Source organism: Lithobates pipiens, unplaced genomic scaffold (assembly GCF_037356315.1).
Source record: "Lithobates pipiens isolate NorthernLeopardFrog02 unplaced genomic scaffold, aLitPip1_a1.2 Scaffold_8, whole genome shotgun sequence".
Taxonomy (NCBI): domain Eukaryota; kingdom Metazoa; phylum Chordata; class Amphibia; order Anura; family Ranidae; genus Lithobates; species Lithobates pipiens.
The window spans coordinates 595922143-595944290 of record NW_027507903.1 but is presented as its reverse complement, the minus strand read 5'-3'; the positions used below and the strand labels follow the sequence as shown (position 1 = coordinate 595944290).

The 22148-nt window shown below is 43.6% G+C and overlaps 1 protein-coding gene across 1 annotated transcript in view; it reads left to right on the top strand.

Annotated features, from left to right (window-relative positions):
- Positions 1-22148, top strand: part of LOC143962293 (complement C3-like) — a 298490-nt gene that overhangs the window by 46168 nt on the left and 230174 nt on the right. Inside the window, 4 exon segments of the mRNA XM_077471596.1 lie at positions 5495-5597; positions 6336-6456; positions 11821-11936; positions 14500-14646. Coding sequence (XP_077327722.1) covers positions 5495-5597; positions 6336-6456; positions 11821-11936; positions 14500-14646 — 487 coding nt within the window.

The following is a 22148-nucleotide window of genomic DNA, read 5'->3' as shown; positions in this document are numbered from 1 at the left end:
AGTTCCAAGGACCACTTGTAGAGCACATCAGAAAGATCAGTTTGCTGCATAACATTTAGACAAGCCTGTGAAATACTGGGAGAATATAGTCTGGTCAGATGAGACCAAAATGCACTCTTTGGATACGATAAGGTCAAATGCTCATGAATGAAAATCCCCAAAACACCCCCATACCAACAGTGAAGTTTGGAGGTGGGAATGTCATGGTGTGGGGCTGTTTTTCAACATACGGTACTGGTACACTTCGTATCATGGAAGGAAGGAAGAATGATGAAGATGGAATGAGGGTGGACATTTCAGCAAGACAATGATCCCAACCACAAAGCCAAGGAAACTCTCAATTGGTTTCAAAGAAAGAAAATAAAGCTGCGGCCCAGCCAATCACCTGACTTGAATCCAATAGAAAATCTATGGAAAGAACTAAAGATCAGAGTTGATAGAAGAGGCCCACGGAACCTACAAGAGTTGAAGACTGTGCGGAAGAATGGGCCAAAATCACAGATACGCAATGTATGCAACTAGTTTCTCCATACAGGAGACATCTGGAAGCTTTCATTACCAACAAAAGATTTTGTACCAAGTATTAAACACATTTCAGTTAGCATGTTCAATACTTTTTCCCTGTGTCATTTCATTTTATTACACATAACCTAATTTCTGAACTTCTTTGTTTTGGTTTCTTTGTATGTATGGATTGTATGGGTTGTTACCAACGTGTGGTGAAGATTTCATGTCAAACTCACCTTGAAGAGTTTCTTCTATGCTTTCCATTTGTTTGGTCACGGGTGTTCATTTTCTACAAGACTATGCAGAGTTTCTGCTACCCTGCAGCGTACCTTACATTTTTGGCCCTGTTTTCAGGTTCAAACTTCTCCAACAGAACTTTCTAAGACTCCATTGATAATCCGAACTCTCAGATATTCCATCACTTGCCACTGGGGGTACCCTATAGGACAGTACTACGGAGTCCATTTCGTTGTAGCACCTACCACTTCACGCTAACGGCTTATGAGTATTAATATACTATCGCTTAATGCGCGGGGACTCAATCACCCTGCCAAGAGACGATCTTTGTGGCAAGAAGCGACTAAACTAAAAGTGGACATACTAGCGGTACAAGAAACGCACTTCCACAAGCTGTCTATGCCTACTTGTACCCATAAAAACTTTCCATTCATCATGCACTCTTCGACCGCAGCAAAAAAAAGGGGTGTCATGGTTGCAGTAAGAGACTCAGTTGATTTTGAACTTAATGACTCATTTATCGACCCTGATGGAAGGTTCCTTATTCTAGTGTGCAAAGTGAACAAAATCCCTATTACTTTTGCATGTATCTATGCCCCTAACTCGCACCAGTTAAGATTCTGGAAAAAAGTTCTCAACCGAATAGAGCTGATGCGAGTTGGCAGCATTTTAATATGTGGGGATTTCAACATGATTTTGGATAAGGATTTAGACACATCTTCTGGAGTTAGGAATCCTTTCCCCAAATTTAAAGAACTCCTGATTAAAGAGGAGTTATATGATGCCTGGCGTTGCCTCAATGCTAGTGAAAGATCTTATACATACTAATCCCCTAGATTTAATTCCTACTCCAGATTAGATATGTTTGTTACCGACAAGAACATGCTACATAGAATTACACAATCCTCTATTTTTGATATTACGTGGTCAGATCATGCCCCTGCTCTAATTCATATTGAATGTGGTAGAACCCATGTCTCAGTTCGCATCTGGAGAAACGATGAAACCATTCTACAAGACCCAAAATTACACAAAGAAATTTCCCAACAGCTCGAAGAATACTTTAATCTTAATGACCCTAACTGTACTAGCCCTTTCAACAATTGGAATGCACATAAAGCATTTGTAAGGGGGGTCCTAATTAAAATCAAATCCAAGATTCAAAAAATCAGAGCTTCCAAACTAAATGGCCTATTAACTGAACTACGTACTTTAGAACACCGTAATCAATCAGACCCGTCTGTTGATCTTGCAAACCAACTATTTAACGTACGATACAAAATTAGAGAATGGTACTGTGCAGTACATGACCGAGCCATGAAAAGGCTTTGTCTTAATTACTACGGGAACAATAATAGAGTGGGTAAATTCTTAGCCAACCGCTTAAAAGAGAAACGCATTAAAACGGCAATTCCCTACTTATTCCACCCTAAAACTGCAAATAGAATAGAACACCCCCAAGAAATCGCAAATGCCTTTGCAGATTACTATGCATCCTTATACAACCTGAACACAGACCCCAACACCTCCAGACCATCTACAGAACAAATAACTTCCTTTTTAGATAAAATTCACCTACCTTCACTATCCAGTACCCAACTACATGACCTCAATAACCCATTCACGCTTAGTGAGTTAGGAAAAGCTATACATTCCCTACCCTCAGGAAAGTCCCCTGGCCCAGACGGACTCTCAAATGCATATTACAAAACTTTTTCCAACATACTGTCCCCCCACCTCCTCTCTATCTTTAATATAGCCAGGACAACGGGATCGTTCCCAGCAGAAATGCTCAAGGCATATGTTGTTACCTTACCCAAGCCAGGAAAATCCCCCGATACACCAGCCAATTTTCGCCCCATCTCCCTCCTCAATGGAGACATCAAATTGTATGCCAAGATGGTAGCCAATAGAATTTTTGAACTCATGCCAAATTTAATAAGTCCAGACCAAACTGGTTTCATGAAGGGGAGGCAGGAGTCGGACGCCACATTGCGCTTGCTGAATATTATTCACCAGGCGGAGACTCGGGGAACGCCTTCTCTGCTTCTCTCTATAGATGCAGAGAAGGCGTTCGATAGGGTCCAGTGGGACTACATGGCGGCGGCACTGCGGAAATTTGGTTTTCGGGAAGAGGCCCTCTCAGCTATCCTTGCATTATATTCCAACCCCTCGGCTCAGGTGTTCACCATGGGACTCCTGTCTAAATCTCTCCACATATCGAATGGCACCCGCCAGGGGTGCCCCCTGTCACCTCTCATATTTAATCTGATGATAGAACCCCTGGCGGAGGCCATTAGATCACATCCACACATATCAGGACTCAAAGTCCAACGTAAAGACCATATAGTTAATTTGTTCGCAGATGATCTCATTCTATATTTAACAAACCCAGTTGTATCACTACCATTCGCACATGAAATCTTAGACACATTCGGTCAGATATCATACTATAAAGTGAATTTTACTAAATCTCTAATATTAAACTTAGGAATAAACCACCACACGAGCTTGTATCTCAAACAAACATTTCCATACGTATGGACCTCCAAACAGATCCCCTACTTAGGTATCCAATTAACGACGAACCTATCTCATATAGCAGATGTTAATATTAAAAACCTTCTACAAGACGTGAAGAAAGCCATATCACATTTCTCTAAAACAGAATTGTCATGGGCAGGGAGAATAGCGTCCTACAAAATGATGATTCTGCCGAAAATACTATACTTATTTAGAACCCTCCCAATAGTATATAAAACGTCACATTTCCAAGAACTAAATAAGCTCCTTAAACAATACATATGGCAGGGCAAGAGGGCCCGGTGCCCTTCTAACAAGCTCATACTGCATAGAAATGCGGGAGGTATGGGCCTTCCCGACCTTAAAGATTATTACTGGGCAGCTGTTTTAGCACAAGCCAAACATTGGTTCCTACAAAGCCCTGATCCCTTGTGGGCTAACCTAGAGGCCTGTATAGCGAAAACCTCCCACTTGAGTCTTTTTCTACTGGCAGACTCTTGGAAGCCTAGAGCCTTAACATATCTCTCCCCTACGATAACGGCGACCATCTTCGCTTGGAGACATTTACGCCTGCAACAACCGAGGGAAAACCTTGGTGCTGACGTTAGAATCCCAATTCAAACACTGGAAATTCTACTCCCGTACAGTAAAGTTACTTTATGGAAGGAGAATGGGTTGGAATGGGTTGACGACTTATACTCCAATGCAAAGTTACTGCCATTCCACTCCTTGAAAACTAATCACAACATTCCCCAATCGAGCGAATTTCTATACAACCAGGTTTCATCTTTTCTCCTGAAGAACCCCCCACCAATCATTGAAATGGATAGATCGGCATGGAAATTCCTTTTCTCTTCCAACATGGTGGGCAAAGGTATCTCATTACTCTATAACATCCTCCAACATAAAAAAGAAGTGGTAAAATCCCCATCCATGCTTACGTGGGAAAGGGACTTGAACAAGTCCTACGATGTTACCCACTGGAGTAAAGCCCTTAGATACAATTATATGGCTACTCGCTGTGTCAGTCACTGGGAGCTTACCCAAAAGCTATTGCACAAATGGTATAGGACTCCCCATCAACTAGCTAAGATGTTCAACACACAATCTCCTCTCTGTTGGAGAGACTGCGGTAACGTAGGTACCATATTACATATATTTTGGCATTGTAAGGGTATCTCTAGTTACTGGAGGAAGCTGTTCAACATCCTTGCTGAAATTACAGGCGTGCTACAAACTCCAGATCCAGCCTTAGCAATTTTACACCTTGGTATTGATAACTATCCGACCCAATTTCGTACAGTAGGGATTCAAGTTCTGAATACAGCCAAATTGATTATTGCTCCCCACTGGAAAAGCACACTATCCCCCAATCCATCAGAAGTTTTAATTCAAGTGAACCTCAATTTTCAATATGAAAGGTTGTTGGCCCTTAGGAATTCTTGTGGTAAAAACATAGACGCGCAGTGGAAGTGTTGGACGGAGTGGTATAGGAAATAGCCTCTTCCTCCCTATCTAGTGAAATTAGTGCTGAAACCCGCTATCAGACGCTTATACTTTTGCACTGCCATACTCTTTGATTCTAGTATGAGGCACTGTTGTGGTAGTCAACTTTACCCAATGAAGTTCTGGATGGCCCCTCTGTCACAGTGTGATCCCATTAGGGGTGCGGAGGAGTCATACAGTTATCACTTCCACATAAGGGTATACATTTCATTTTAAAGCATCAGTTAACTATGCTGCGCTGGAGCTAAATGTTAGAGATAAGCTTATTGTACTATGCTGTGAATTTGAACCAAGTGAGAAGAACTGGTTTTATGCTTTCAATCGTAATGCATTATCTTTTATTTTCCCTACCTCTCCTTTCGATTTCCTTTCTCTTTTTTTCTATTGTTTTATTTTATTTTTATTGTATATGATGTAAGTCATATAATTGTACCACATTTTCATCTGAAATGGTTGCATTATACCTGTAATGTATAACGATTCTTTTCAATAAAAACAATTTACGAAAAATTTCATGTCAAAAGCACCTATAGAAATATATTTAGCTAAAAAAAATGGTGACGTATTCAATACTTATTTTACCCACTGTATATACAGTATACCCTGGACCTTTTCTTGTGGCAAAAAATAAACCCTCAAATGCTTCAATATTTAAAATTTTATTTACAGAAAGAAAAATAATTATTTTTTAACATTAACACACATCTTTTTTTATATTCAGCTATACATATGGAAAAACAGTTTCTGGAAGTGCCTTTGTCTTATTTTCACTGAAGAAAGGCAATGAAAGGAAAACTGTGGCAGATTCCCTGAGGAGGATTGCGGTAATGACATAAAAACAAATTGTACATTTTTATCTTTTGTACATCTTATAGCTTATGGATGATTCTGTTTTTAGTTTCAGTAAGGCAGGTGATTTTAACTTTTGAAAGTCTTCAATTTCATTATACAGAGCAGTGGAGATGGCATCTTGATAGTTTACCCCTCATAGGTCCAAGATTGGTTGTCCCCTCCTCAGAAAAAAGAAAAAAAAACACCTTTACTTCCCATTTTTGACATCTTCATCCTTGAAATTTGCCCAGTCTGCTTTTTATGTGAAAGAACAGGCCTGGAGCAAAAGGGAATCTAGGTGCAGGACCCACGTGACTGGGGGTGCTGGGCAGTCTGCTTAGGGGGGTAGGGACATTTATTTTACAAAGGGGGGGCTTCCATTGGTGCAAAGGATCCGCGGATTGAGAGGCGAGAGCCAGATGCGGCCATCAAAAGAGCCACATCTGGCTCGCGAGCCATAGGTTCCCGACCCCTGGGTTACAAGATGGAATTTATTTTATGGAAAATTGTTATGGTTGTTAATAAAGTAGCTGCTACAGCCATTTAAAATCCAGAATGTGTTGCTTTCTAAGGTATTTATGGGCTAGCAAGAGGGGTTGTATTAGGAGGTTGACAGATGATACATCAGCCATACACCAGTCATGAGAGAAACTGTATATTTAAAAAAAAAAAAATGTCTGTGCTAGCTTCTCCCTTACTGTTAACATGGATTTCCTCTAAACGTTATTTAGATAGATGATGGAAAGGGCAGAGCTACCTTGCAGAGAGCGGACCTTCTGAAGATCATTGATAAACCAGAAGACATTTTACAGTACAGACTGCACGTGTCAGCCACCGTCATCACTGAAGCAGGTTAGGCAAATGAACGCTAAAGCTTATCTAAACCAAAAAAACTACAGTGTTATGTAGCTCGTCCCTATTCATTAGTTAAAGGATATTTGAAATCAAGGCCAAAATCATAATATAAGAGGGCTATACAAAAGTAACGCAAAAGTTGGTATAACTTTTTATTAATTTACATAGGTTGTTCAAATTTTACATGTTGGTAGAGTAACTCTTCCTCTACCAAAAAGCAATGTGCCGTCATTGAGTTCTTGATGAAAGATGGGTGCAGGGTGTCCGACATACACAGAAGGCTACAGAATGTTTACAGAGATGACACCATTGTCAAGATTCACTAATCACAAGACATTGCCCTTGTCAATGGGGTCATCTCTGTAAACATTCTGTAGCCTTCTCTGGATGTTGGACAGCCTGCACTCCTCCTTAGTAAAGAACCCAATGACAGAACATTACTTCTGCTTGGAATCTACTATTGGAATCTAATATTTAACATCAATGAAAAAGAAGAAGTAGAGTTACTGTAGGAAGAGTTACTCTACCAACATGTGAAATGCGAACAAATATGTCCACTTTTGCATCATATTCCACACAGCCCTTGTATACTGCAGCTTACCAGTACTTGGTGGTAGCTGTATTTGTTTTATTTTAAGCTGTTTTTCCTTTTTTACCTGGTACTCTTGTAGAGCAAATGTTTTATAAATAGACCCCATGGTGTCAACTAAGCATTTGATTGAGCATTTCAATGTTTTATTGACAAAATTATTAAAATGTCTTGTATAAAATAGAGGGCCGGTTCATTGTTTGACATTTCCTCCATTATCCCACAATATATGATGCCAGTAGCACATACAGTAAATTCTACTTTTTTAGTGTTGTCAGATGTAAGGAAAATTGTCATATCCTCTTCACCCTCAGCTTTGCCATGCCTGGTGTAGCTATGCCTTTTGCTAATGTTGTACTAAGGCTTTCTAGAGGTCTTTAAAATTAAATATATAGCAGCCAGACAATTGGGTTTAAAGGAGGATGACATAAGACAGTTGGCCTAGAGTGACAGCACATAAATGCCTACTGTCCCAATTTTGCCGGGATAGCCCAGCATCTTGGACCTCAGTCTTGATGAAGCAGTGCCACCATTATTTGAGTTATAGAGCATCCAGGAATTCATTATGTTGATCAGAGATGGAGTGTGGTTGAACCCTTCTGGTAAATAAAGGGGAGGGGGGTCTAGACTGTTGGTTTGGTCTGCTCAGTGTACTCAGGTTCAACTCAGCTGGTTCTGACTGTCCTCCAATGGTCCAATAGGGAGGCATATTGGACAGTGGGAGTGGACCTGGCAAGTGAGTGTACAGGCTTTGTTACAGCCCTGGCAATCGGCAGACGGAAAATGCTGCATTCCATTGTGGGATACTGTATATAAGAGAGGAGCTGAATTCGGAGGTCCTGCAAAGCTGACTAGAAGGGGAAACACCAGGAAGGATCTGCTTATGCCTACTGAGAGTAAGATCTGTGTCTTTGGGGCCTCTTGAGTGAGGGCTGCCCCCCTTCAACTAGAGTTAGTGGACGGGTGTCAGTAAAGGGAATGCTAAAGAGTGTCCTGAAGATAAAGTAGTGCATCAAGCCTTCCATACACGTGGCTATATGGTTCAAGCAGTGTGTCTGCTACCACAGATAATCTGGTGAGGCCAAGTTAGAGTTGTCCTTATCTATTGTGAATAGTTCTTGTTGGAGTATCCCACGCATCCCTTCTCCCATCCAAGTTCCAAATAAATATAAAAACCCAAATACCTTGGACTGTTCTTTAAGTAATAAGCAAACGGAAGTAAGGGGTGGAAGAAGTAGGAGCCAATAGCAAAAGCGGGAATCCTTAACACCATAGAGGGAAAATCCTTAGCAACCAAATGGGAATCTCCATAGCAACAGTGGAGACCCCCCAGCTACCAAGCGGGGAAATCCTCTGCATCTAAGTAAGAACCCTCTGCACGTAAATAGAAACCCTCAGCACCCAAGTAGGGAGTCCTCTGCATCTGAGAGGGAATAATTGGGAACCAGCTGCAGGAAACCAGGGAGAGACCTAAAAAGCCATGCCCTACGGAGACAGTTCTACATATATCATAATTTATTAAGTATGGAAATGGAAATCTGGCTTTGGTGTTTATGGTTTACCGGGAGTTTTTTCTGAAAGCAGTGGGCCTGTGTGCAAGATCATAAGTTGGTCCCTCATTCCTAAGAAAAAAAAGTGCAGAGTGCACAGTGTGGTGTGGAATAATTGGTTGTGGTTTTTATTGTGCTGAATATTGTATGTGGCTTAAAGGGATGCAGAGTGCATCAGTAGTGAGTGATGCCGAGTTCAGGGGTTATGAATAAGTGATGCGGAGTTCAGGCGTCCGGAGTAAGTTCAGGGGTCAGGAGTAAGTGACACAGAGTTCAAGGGTTAGGAGTAAGTGATGCAGAGTTCAGGGGTCTGGAATAACTGATGCAGAGTTCAGGGGATAGGAGTAAGTGGCATAAATTCAGAATTAGGAATTCAGGAATCAGAATTAAGTTTGGCTGTGTTCAGAGGTCAGCAGTAAGTGAGCCAGAGTTCAGGAGTAAGTGACCCAGAGTTCAAGGGTCAGGAGTAAGTGACACAGCGTTCAGGGGTTAGGAGTAAGTGACACAGAGTTCAGGGGTTAGTAGTAAGTGAGACAGAGTTCAGGGGTCAGGAGTAAATGGCACATAGTTCCGAGGTTAGGAGTAAGTGACACAAAGTTCAGGGTTTAGTAGTAAGTGGCACAGAGTTCAGGGGTCAGGAGTAAGTGGCATAGAGTTCACGTTTTAGTAGTAAGTGACACTGAGTTTAGGGATTAGGAGTAAGTGATGCAGAGTTCAGCGTTTAGTAGTAAGTGACACAGAGTTCTGGGGTCAGAAGTAAGTGATGAAGAGTTCAGGGGTTAGGCGTAAGTGACACAGAGTTCAGGGGTTAGTAGTAAGTGGGACAGGGATCAGGATTAAATGAAACAGAGTTCAGGGGTCAGGAGTAAGTGATGAGGAGTTCAGGGGTCAGGAGTAAGTGACACAGGGTTCAGGTGTCAGTAGTAAGTGATTCAGAGCTCAGGGATCAGTAATAAGTGACACAGAGTTCAGTGGTCAATACAGTAAGTCGCACAATGTTCAGAGTTTAGTAGTAAGTGACTAAGATACAGGCACAGAGCCCTCCCCTGCACAACTTACCAATCTATCCTGTCTTTGGTCCCCTCTGTACTCAACGTGGGCTCTCTTCCTTCCAGGATCCAGCGGGCAGGGCCAACAGGACTGGGATTGGCCTTAGCAATGGAAAATCTCAGTGCTCCCAATAGATATTTACGAGTGACAACCATGATTGCAGCAAAGACACAGTACTGAACATCATTTCAATTGTTGTGCAATGTGTAAGGGCTCAGGGGCCTACCCCCATTGGGGCCCATGTGCACCACACACATTGCACCCATGGGGGATACGCCATAGATAAGATGTCAGGGACTAAAATGTCACTCGTATGCCGCGTACACACGATCGGAAATTCCGCCAGCAAAAGACCAATGTGAGCTTTTGGTTGGAAAATGTGACCATGTGTATGCTCCATCGGACTTTTGCTGGCGGAATTTCGACCAGCAAAAGATTGAGGGCATGTTCTCAATTTTTATGACGGAAATTCCGATTGTCTCTTGCAATTTCCGACGCGCAAAATTCCGATGCATGCTCGGAAACAATTTGACGCATGCTTGGAAGCACTGAACATTTTCGCGGCTCGTCATAGTGTTGTACGTCACCACTTTCTTGGCGGTCAGAATTTGCTGTGACCATGTGTAGGAAACACAAGCTAGAACAGAATTCCGCCAGAAAAACTATCCAAGGATTTTCCGACGAGAATTCCGATCATGTGTACGCGCAGGGCCGGATTTCCCACAAGGCCACAGAGGCCAGGCCTCAGGGTGACAGTGGTGCAGGGACTTTACTGCAAGGCAAACGGGGCAGATTCCCAGGGCCCTTTCAATGTTTGGGGCCCAAAGCAGAGCTGCCCCTTAAGCCCATGTGCTGCCCACAAAGCGGTGCGGAAAATCCCCACTGTCTGTCACAGACAGTTATCAGACAGTCAGCATGAGCAGCACGCACACGCAGTGCCAGTGCTGCTTTTTATTTGATCAAGGAGTGGGACATGGGTGGACAGGGCCTTGAGCTCCACTGACGCTCTGGCCTCTCCCCTTGCTATGCTGCCTCCAACCAAGCATGATCGGACTTGGAGTAACAGAGGCCTTGGTAGGAGGAGTCTGATTGTGTTGAGTGGAGTGGGGTCAAGTGAAACTAGCAGCAGTGTGGAGGAATTGAATTGATCAGATTCGGGGCTGAGCGGGCCAGGAGGACAAGGTAGGTCTTCTTTCTCCTCCCCTGGCTCCTGCACCCCATGTGTAGAACTGGAAAAGTAGAATGTTTTAAAATTTAATGGGCACACTGGCTGCATTTGATGGGCACACTGGCAGCATATGATGGGCACACTGGCAGCGTTTGATGTCAGTCTGGGCACAGTGGCAGCATTTGATGGCACAGTAGCAGCTTTTGATGGCACAGTGGCAGCATTTGAGGGCACAGTGGAAGCGTTTAATGGGCACAGTGGCAGCGTTTGGCACAGTGGCAGCGTTTGATGGGCACAGTGGCAGCATTTTGGCACAGTGGCAGCGTTTGAGGGCACAGTGGCAGCGTTTGATGGGTACAGTGACAGCATTTGAGGGAACAGTGGCAGCGTTTGATGGGCACAGTGGCAGCGTTTGATGGCACAGTGGCAGCGTTTGATGGGCACAGCGGCAGCATTTGAGGGAACAGCTGCTGCGTTTGATGGACACAGTGGCAGCGTTTGGGCACAGTGGCAACGTTTGATGATTTACGATCATCTTTGGGTCTAGAAAGACTGAACAGTTTAGCTTTACTTGCCATAGAGTCAGAACTATTAAATACTTTGTCCTAAGAAGATATTATCAATGAGTTTGCCAAAAGAAAAGTTAGAACTAAAAAATTGTAGGGGTTTCTTACTGCTATAATCTTTAAAAGGCATTTTCTGCATTACAGAGTATTTTCAGTCTGTACAATTAATGCCAGTTATTTTCAGTGTTCTCTTGTGTGGAGATATGTTTTTAATTGATTTATTGTAGCAGTCATCGATAAAGGACGAGAATGGTGGTGCGTGTGTGGGCGGGGGGCGGCATTGAAGGACCCGGCCTTGGGGCAGCAAAGGGAGTAAATACAGACCTGTGTACGCGGCATTAGTTGGAGTGACTTTTTTTTACATCAATGAGAGAAAAAAAAAACATACGGTAATTATGGCAACAATTGGTGCTACTTATCTAAATGTTTATATTTCAGGAAGTGACTGGGTGGAAGCTGAACTGGACAACATTTATATTGTTAAGTCTGCATATAAAATCCTCCTAACCAGGACATCCAAATACTTCAAACCTGGAATGCCCTTCCATCTCATGGTTTGTATCCAACATCAACAGATATTCATTTATGAAACAAATAGTTTGTACCATATTTGTTTGCTTGCTTAGAAATGTAGCAGAGGTTCATGAGCAGTGACAGACATGGTTGGTTCCAAGGCTACAAAAGTAACACAAAAAAGAGGGTTGGGAGGTCATGGAGAACATTACAAAAATACAATAAAATGATTTAATGAAAAATTTATTTTTAGGTCCATTAGGCAGTGGATGTATAATTAATGTCACTATAATATCACTTTAGGTTGAACCTCTTCTTTACATATCCAGGCCAAAGCAAAGGAGTTTCCTAACTTCCCACCTACTCAGAAGAATATGTGAGGAACAGGAGCTAGTCATTTGGTCCTTCAGAGCCCATTCATAATGCCCAACTCCAGACTGGGCAGACCCCTCCAATGGAGCATGCTGCCTGCATTATTTTTTTTATTATCTTGTATCTAGTATCATTTTCTTTCATTTTAGGGTCCATTCCCACAGCAAAGTGTGCACTAAAGTGGTTGTAAACCCGCTGGACAATTTTTTATTTATGTTTTGACCTGCAAGGTAAAGGCATAATGTGCTAGTATGCACTTTTCCAATTTGTAGGAAATTTGCATGGCTGGTCTGGAGCAAGAGAAAAGTTTCAGTGGTGAGTCTACAGCAAGAGCTCTAGAAGTCACAGTGACCCCTGTGGTGGGATGACTATTGCACAACAAAACTTTCAGCAGACTTGCAGAATGTTTGCAAAGAAAGTTGTTCTGGAGTCATGCAATGTGGACTTGCTGCAATTGTGCAAAAACTTGTGAAGCTTGGCAAGTCTAGGAATAGCTTAGCAAGTCTTTTTCAAACTTGCAGCACAATTCCTTGCTATCTGGGTGCTTGTAGACATGTAATAGCACGCAGACAAGCTTGGGCTAATATCCAGAGTGCACTGACACATAGGTGTATTTCTGTGTGCCAGCGCGCATTGGCGCACACTTCCAAGCGCTTAGGCGCCAAGTTGTCTATTTAAAGGAAACCCTGGTGTGTGCTAATTTCTATGTTCTTGATATTTCCTGTGACCTGTGTTCCAGTGTTCCTACTTTCCCTGACTGATCTTCCGTTGCTGACCCAGCTCGTTCCTGACCTTGCTTTGACTATTCTCTGCCTCATTCCCTGGTACTGACTTCGGCCTACTCCTGGACTTTGCTCTGCCTGCTTCTCTGGTACTGACCTTGGCCTGCTTCTGACCTTGCTCTGCCTGCTTCCCTGGTACTGGCCTGCTTCTGACCTTGCTCTGCCTGCTTCCCTGGTATTGACCTCAGCCTGATACTGACCTTGCTCTGCCTGCTTCCTGTTCACACTGCTGCCTCACTGCATATTAGACATGTGCATTTGTTTTCGTCTGAATGCATTTTCATCTTTCGGGTATTTTCGTTATCATTTTAATAAATGATAATGAAAGTGCAGAATCCGAAAAATGAAAGATCCGACATAAACAAATGCTTTATTTTTGTTTTCGTTGTGACAACAGTTCGATATAGATAGGAGATTCGACATGATGCTGACAATAACAATATGACTATCGAACCTGTGGTCGAATGTGCCTAGCCTTAACTCTATTAGTCCAGGATTATTCATCTTTTCGAGAAAAGATTCGACATAGAGAGAAAAGATCGCTTCTGGAATTGGGTGGGGGAAGTAAAATAAAAATAATGATGATGATGAAGGTTATTGGCTGATTGTAACCATTTGTCAGAGAACCTAAATTATTTAGCAATTAAGCATAAGCACAGCAGCAGAACAATAGTGAAGCAAGCTACAGTTCAACTTAACTTGTTCATAATAATCTGCTGCTATTTTGTTAGTGTTGTGAACTTGATAGTGATACTAGTGTTGCTAGTGTTGTGATAGCCTCAGAGGCTGCCCATGTTGTGGGGGGGGGGGGGGATTTATTATTATATATTTCATATTATAGATTGAGATTCTATATACCCTATCTTGTTACCTGTCTGATCAGTGATCACTATCACCAATCCATTTTCTGTTTGAACTATATACATTCAACAGGAACGTCAAAGATTCGACAATACATAGAAAAACATACAAACCTTGAATCTGTGGCTTATGGTGTCTGTCGAAAGTTCTAAGAAGATTATACAGAGTCATACAGTTTAGCTGCTCCGTCAAATCTTCTTTGAACATTTGACAGACACCATAAGCCTTCAATGACAGATTCAACCTTAATTAATATGGATTTTCGTACTAATGCAATTTTTAACGAAAAACACAATTTTGACAGGGATATTGTATATGTTGATGTGAAGACCAGTGGGTTGCTGTAAATTTATTTGCATAGAAATGTTTCCAGCTTTGTAGCTTTCGTCTATCCAGATATCAAAGGCATAGCTTGAACTTCTATAAAAAAAAGGGGCTTGAAGACCAGCAAGGTAAAACAAACCAAATTATGACAGATTTGAATATTTGTTGACGTGAAGACAAATTGGTCTGAAACCTCCCATCTGTCTTTTTCCTCTCTGGACATTTGAGGTTAATGCACCAGGAATGAGTTTTTCTTTTCTTTTAGGTGTTGGTTACAACCCCAGATGGCTCACCAGCAAATAAAATTCCAGTAGAGGCCAACCCAGGAGAAAGCAAAGGTGTTACTGGGGAAGATGGAATAGCTAAGTTTGTAGTAAACACCCGTTCAGATAAAAAGCTTTTGGAAATAACGGTAAGTTTTGGCGCAAAACTGCCCTTAGGGAAGTACACGGGTTGCCGTTGTTGACAACTGGTATATTAATCAGTACAACCATTGATATAAATAGATTGTTTGAATAGTTTTGTTTTCTTCCACTTATATATATATATATTTCTGTGCTTTATTGAACTGCATCAGGTTTCTGTAGTATGCTGACACCCTGTGATGGTTTTAGGTCATTACAGTTAGTTCAACCCTAATGTAACCCATTTATTATATTTAAGATTTAATATCTCAAAGATATGATTTGGGTTAAATGGGAGTTCTTTGACCAAGAGTGAAAGCTTTAACACAATAACAACATTTATTAGTAAGTAGTTGAAAGTCTATCTAATACAAAACCATCTATAGACTATAGTCTACACCAAGGAAGAAAACACTAGATTAAAATAAACAAATACAGAGTATATTCATCAAAATACAAACAGCAAACAAACAAACATATGACAAGCAGGTGTACATAAGTGCTGGGAGCTGACCTGATATTTACCGGTAGTAATGTCTTTAGGCTCACGTCAGACTCATGACTCCTCACCTCTATTCTGATCTCGCACTAATATAGGCCCATCTCTCATTGACTTTAACAGGGCCCACTGATTGGTGATTCTGTTACCCCTCTCCTCCCTCCAGGTGTACATCCTCCAAGATTGGACAATCTCCCCTTCCCCTTAATTCAGCTGTAGCAACGAAACTTTGGACAAGGTGTCCTCTAAGTACAAATTTAGTTTTTTGGCTCAGAACAGTAAAGGGGTTCTGAGGGCTGATTGTGTAGGTTTAACTTTGGCATCAGTTTGACTGGGCTGTGTTAGGGTTCTGCCTGGTCATGTGTACAGTGGGTGCACATGACAGGCTCAGAACCAGGCCTGGTTGGATGCTTTAGGTATCGGCGTTTCCCAAACAAATCAGTGGATGCGTCTGACCCCGCTGAGGAGTCTGAGGAAGGGTACTTAAGATGTTGAAGTCAAGTGTTCGGGGTTCGTTCGTGAGGCCAGAGCAGTCTGTTTCTGTAGCTGGACCGTAGTAGCCCCGCGAGGGGTCCCGGTCATGGGAGCATGGGCCGCCCCGCAACATGGTCAGTTTGGCTAGTCCCATTAGACTCGCATGGTCTGGGTCAAGGATCCATCTGTTCCCGAGTCTTGGAACCGGCTGGTCCGAGGTGCAGTAACTGAGGGAGGATTCAAGGAGTCCGGGTGTGCTCTCAACTTGGAGGGGCACCGCAGCTTGTGTAAGTGACCGGGAGAGGACTCTTCGGAGGAGGGCCAACCAGCTGGCATCCCAAGAAGTGCCTGGTTGCTGGGTTGTCAAGGACACTACTGAATCCACGTTTTCCAGTACTGCCAAGGAGACATAGAGCGTTCCAGGTACTGAGGAAATGTTCCTGTTTACTTTTGGTTGCAAATTTATTCAAGGTCAAAGACTTCGCAAGTTCTGGATTAAAGCGCTGACTGCCATAATCTCTAGCTAGAGATTTGTTCAGCTTTGAAGAGCCCAGCTGCGAGTGGCTACTCTCTGGGTTGCACTAGAGACTTTCTCATTATTAGCAGTTCAAGGTGCTTGAGTTTCTTCACCCTTGCCCTCTGTTCCCATACGAGACTGTGTTTGTTGGATGTTACCCCTGCAAATAAAAACCTTTCTAAAGGACTTTTATGGTGTCAGCATCCAAAGTTGTTGGGTACTAACCCTGGAAACCCCTAGACATGGAAGAACAAGCCAAGCGGAGGTAACCGGTAAGCCCAAAAGTCAAGGCTGCCCCATCGAGGGTTATGGCTGCTACATAGCATAGCTGAGTCCCTCACTAACACCTCCTCTCCTGGGGAGATAATTAGTTTGAAGAGAAATTAATTAAAGAGAAGGTCATCACCTTCTCTTGAATGGGGCACTTAACTATGCATGGTCATAACCGGGCAAATTGTCCATTCTAGAACATATGAAATAAATATTCTCAGCATATCAAACACCCTTTGAAGTGAATAAAGGGTTGGTTAACACAGGGGACTAAAAGGCCTTTACCTAGCTAATGAATTTGGCCCTGTCAAGTCTCCACTACAGTATTCAACTCAGATGGTATCTCTTCCTTGCATTTGAATTCACAACAAAAAAATAGCAGAGCATCTCCCATAACTCACACACACCTAACATTCCTGAAAGTCAAAAAGAACTGTTAAATTAATTAGATTCTCAAGCCCAAAGCCTGTCATATATCTACATCTAGATAGGTTAACCCTTTACCCACATCAATATTTCATAGACACTAATCTTATTTCTTAGTCTAAACTATATATACATATATATTTACAAATATTCCCAGTTGCTAATGGTGATCACTTATAATAAACTCCTCATAAGGCAACACTAATGTGACCCTCTATGCTCCTTCCATATTCCTTCAGTCAGTGTTAGCTCTTTGCAGAGACAGTGCTTAGAAAAGTCATTGTCTTACTCTTCAATAGACTGGAAAAAAAACATACTATAAACTGCAATAATATGAAGTACAGTTGCATTGGATTCAACTTCTGTTTTATACCGAAGAGTTACGCTGCCTTTGGTTGGTGCCAATTCAGCAGTTATGTCAATACATAAGGGCTCATTCAGACTGGTGCTGATTTCTTCTTCTTCCTTGAAGCTGCAGGCAGGCAGCCTATAGAACTGGATGCAAATGCAGCTGCTGCACAGGCACAGTCACATGTAAAAATCTGACATGCATACAGGGGTGGGTGCACTGATAGAGTGTGCTGAACATTTATAGCCGACAACAGAATAAATCAACAGGAGGTTCTACAGTATATATTGTATAACAGCCCATAATAAAGTGATAGAGTATGACATACGGCAGGAGAATATAAAGACACAGAAAGAAAAATTAACTCCCCTAACCTGAAGACCGGGGTGCTCTTTTTCAAGTTGGAGTTACTCCCAGCCAGGTACTATGGCTTTTTGTGAAAATTCTGGTTTGCTGGGTTGCACTGGGAAAACTTGCAGCAGTGAAGTCAAAATATTTGATCTGCATAGTCATTCTTGATCACTGGCTCACAAAGGAAGTTAAGGGGGAATTAGCCCACATTCACTATTGATTTGACAGCCCTAGCTCTGACTCAACTGGGAGTGTGGCAGGCCTGTGTAGAGAGGCCTCTGCTTCAACACAGAGAGCAAGGTTTCCTCTCTGCAGCTTGCTGGTAGGGGACAGGGTTTTCTACTTGCTGTGGCTACCTGCACTCGTTTTGTTTTGATGCTTAAACATTTTGCCTTGCTCTAACAGCACAAGGCAGTGCTAATGCATAGCTCCCAACTGTCCCTGATTTCAAGGGACTGTCCCTGATTTTGAAAAATGTCCCTCTGTCCCTCTTGTCCCCTCATTTGTCCCTAATTTTGGTCTTATCTATATCCTCTTAAGCCCCGGACCAATTTACAGCCAAAGGACCAAGCCCCTTTTTGCCATTCGGCACTGCGTCGCTTTAACTGACAATTGCGCGGTCGTGCGACGTGGCTCCCAAACAAAATTGGCATCCTTTTTTTCCCACAAATAGAGCTTTCTTTTGGTGGTATTCGATCACCTCTGCGGTTTTTATTTTTTGCGCCATAAACAAAAATAGAGCGACAATTTTGAAAAAAATTCAATATTACTTTTTGCTATAATAAATATCTCCTAAAAATATATAAAAAAATATTTTTTTTCCTCAGTTTAGGCCGATACGTATTCTTCTACATATTTTTGGTAAAAAAAAATCACAATTAGCGGTTATTGATTGGTTTGTGCTAAAGTTATAGCGTTTACAAAATAGGGGATAGTTTTATGGCATTTTTATAAATTCATTTTTTTACTAGTAATGGCGGCGATCAGTGATTTTTTATTGTGACTGCGACATTATGGCGGACACATCGGACATTTTTGTCACTTTTTGGGACCATTGTCATTTATACAGCAATCAGTGCTATTTAAATGCACTGATTCCTGTGTAAATGACAATGGCAGTGAAGAAGTTAACCACTAGAGGGCAGTGTAGGAGTTATGTATGACGTTATGTTTTTTTATTGTAGGGGGGCGTGGCCTGGCATGTGACGTCACTGATCGTCTTTCCCTATAAAAGGAAACAGGCGATCGGTGACAGTCACAGTAGGAAGCACGGGGAGAGGTTTGTTTACACAGACCTCTCCTCGTTCTTCAGCTCTGTGACCCGAACGCAGAACACCAGCGGCGATCGGGTCTGCTGGTCCCGTGGCCACGGTCACGGAGCTCAGGACCGGGTCAGGTCGACCCACGGCTGGGCACTTAAAGAGCCATGTACAGGTACGTGATTGTGCCCAGCCATGCCATTCTACTGACGTATATGTGTAGGAGGCGGTCCTTAAGTGGATATAGTTGTATATAAAAGGCACTTATCTTTCAAAAAGTGTTTCCCAGTGCTAAACCTTTCATCTGAATTCTAAATTGCTGAATTTGTAAATTGTAAAAGTCAATATAAAGGTAGTAGTGGTAAAAAAGAGTCCTTGTGGATTTAATTAACCTTTTTTTCTCACATCGCCTTTCAGGACAACCTTGGAGAGAGCGCAGCTCCTCCTCTTTTCCAGGAAACACATGCCGCCTTTAAATCTCTCTTCCACCATGGCCTCAGTTATTGTGTTTCCTCCGCCTTGGTGAAAGTACATGCTGGAACCAGGGGGGCTGTGCTCCCTTCAGGGTGGAGGGGAAAGAGCTTACCTCATAGCGTTTTTTCTGCCTGGAGTGCAGAGACCATCCCAGCACCCTCCCGGTATGAGGTGTTCCGTAGTCTCCGGTCTCTCCCAGCTCAGTGGAGCAGTGGCCAGCAGGAGGTCGTGGCGTCTCTGTGCCCAGAGCCTGCAGTATGGCTCAGGTAGCCGAACGGATCTCTGCCGTTATTCGGCGGTATTCTCCGCATTGTGCGATTCCGAGTACTGGCAGGTGGGTGATGTTATGGCCAGTGATGGGGTTTCCTGAGTGGGCGTGGCGACAAGTGGTTCCAGTTGCCTGGAAAACAGAGGCTAGGGGGCGGGTCAACCGATCAGCGCTTTTGTTTCCGGCCAGCGTGGATGACGCTAGAGCTGGGAACTTTAAAAAACAGAGAAATATTCTCCCCCAAACCCCCCCCCCCCCCACTGCGCTCTCTGTAAAATGGATGAGCGACCGTCAGCAACGGTGGAAACAGGCGCCCCAGGCACCAGTCAGGCCCAGGTAAGAGGGGTACAGCGGTGCCTTCTATTCTTCTCCTTATGGGCTGTAACAGTTTGTTCTTTTGTCATGTTCCTCCCTACAGGGCGCCTGTTACTGCAGGGTCAGAGGTTACTTTTCTCGGACCCTGCAGGCTGATAGTGGAGGTTGCTAGATTTTGGTTACACTGAGGGGCATATCTGTCTTTTTTTCTCTTGGTGTTGGTCTGTGTTTTAAGGCACTAAAAGACAGGAAATGTGTTAAGCATTTTAGTGAGAAGCCACTGTTCTCATTTCAGGAAAAAGTGCTAGTGAAGGTGAAGCATTCGAACCCACCAAGTCAGAGAAAATGCCCTTCAAGCAACAACCCCCTTAGGGACTCTTGGCAAAAGGCTCTATGCAGGTCCTGTATTAAGGATCTCTTTGAAGAGGAAACATCTCAGCAATATAGAGACTTGTTTTCCTCTGTACGCAAACTCACAAGTTCTTAAGTTCAGTCAAGACACTGCTGGTCCAGAGTCCAGCAAGCCAAACTGAAACTCAGTAACCACCATCCAGTCCCAGGGCATCTACCTCTAGGTCTGTGGAAGTTGTAGATTCAGAGGACGAGGGAGCAAGTAAGAATGGGATGGAAGAGGAAGGAGACAGCCAAAGCTCCAGGTAAAAGCTGTCTTTAGAAGATGTGGACGATCTTTTAAAAGCAAATTACATGACTCTCGACATTCAAGAGGAGAAAGTGCAATTGTCTGTCCACGATAGAATGTATCAGGGTCTAGATGTCACCAAACACAGGGTGTTACCAGTCCACAGAGTTTTATCAGATACAGTCAAAAAGGAATGGAAGTATCCTGAAAGGGGCCCTTTCCTTTCCAAAACCCTTAAGAGATGGTTTCCCTTTGAAGACAAAGAGTCTGAAGTTTGGAATAAAAAGCCACGAGTGGATGCTGCTTTTTCACAAGTGTCCCGTCGCACAGACCTGGTCTTTGAGGACATGGGAGTGCTCAAGGACACAATGGATAAAAGGGCAGACTCCCTCTTAAAAAGGGCATGGGATTTGGCGTCAGCCAGCCTCAAACCAGCTATGGCTTCCACGGTAGTAGCAAGAAATCTAGAATGCTGGGTTGGGGGGCGTGTCCAAGATGGCGCTGGGAAAGGACCCTCATTAATGCTCCCGGAGTCTGGCTATTAATCCTCCTTCTGTGGCGGCATATGAGTGATACTGGGGGGTGGAAACATCTCCTGTTGGCAGTGAGACTCCCCATGCCATGCCCAGAGGTAGATCCCAGAGATCATCGCAAGCGGCAGCCGTACGAGACAAGGCCCTCGCTGGAGGCCAGGCCATCTCCTCAAACCACATGGTGTCCCAGACGGAAGCTACGAACTCTCCTCCCGATACAGCGGCAGATATCGCCACAGCCCTACAGACTATTGCCACAGGTCAGGCAGCACTGATGGATAAGATGGACCACTTGCAGACCAATGTGGATTTTATCCGCCGCGACCTGGACTCCTTCGCGGCCGACTTGTGGAGGTGGAGCAGCGGGTGTTGGCGTCGGAGGATGCGGTGCGGGTCCATATCAGTGACCTACACACTCTGAAGGCCAGAGTCAAGGCCCTGGAGACCCGAGCAGAGGACGCAGAGAACCGGAATCGGTGCAATAATCTGCATGTCATTGGCCTTTCGGAGGGCTCCGAAGGTAATGACCCTGTTATTTTCATAGAACGCTTACTTAAGGAGCTCTTTCCAAGGGCTCATTTCTCTCCCTTTTTCACAGTCGAACGAGCCCACCGCATGCCGGCTACACATGGCCCACCGGGCTCTCCTCCCCGCACATTCATATTTAAACTTCTGCATTACAAAGACAGAGATGTGGTGCTGCGGGAGGCAAGGGCGCTTCAGGAGCTTAGATTTGAAAATGCGAGACTGATGATATTCCCTGACTACACTATGGAGACGCAGCGCCAACGCAGGTCGTTTGATACAGTCCGTGCTAAGCTGCGCGCCAAAGGGCTAAAGTACAGTATGCTTTTTCTGGCCCGGCTGCGAGTGGAAGATGGGGAGTCGGTGAGATTTTTTATTTCCCCGGTAGAGGCCTCATCGTGGAGTGAAACGCTGCGGAAGCATTGATCTACCTACACGTTGACTGTTGTTAGCGGTTTGCCTGCCACCTGGACATGTTCTGTTATCCCTCCAGGGGTATCCCGGATTACCAGATAACGGCGTTTGGACCCAACTGCCTGATCTCTTTCCAGTGTGGGGCGGGTGGGTGGCTGTCTCCTAAGGGTGAACCCTTCCCCCCCCGTGGCTGGGG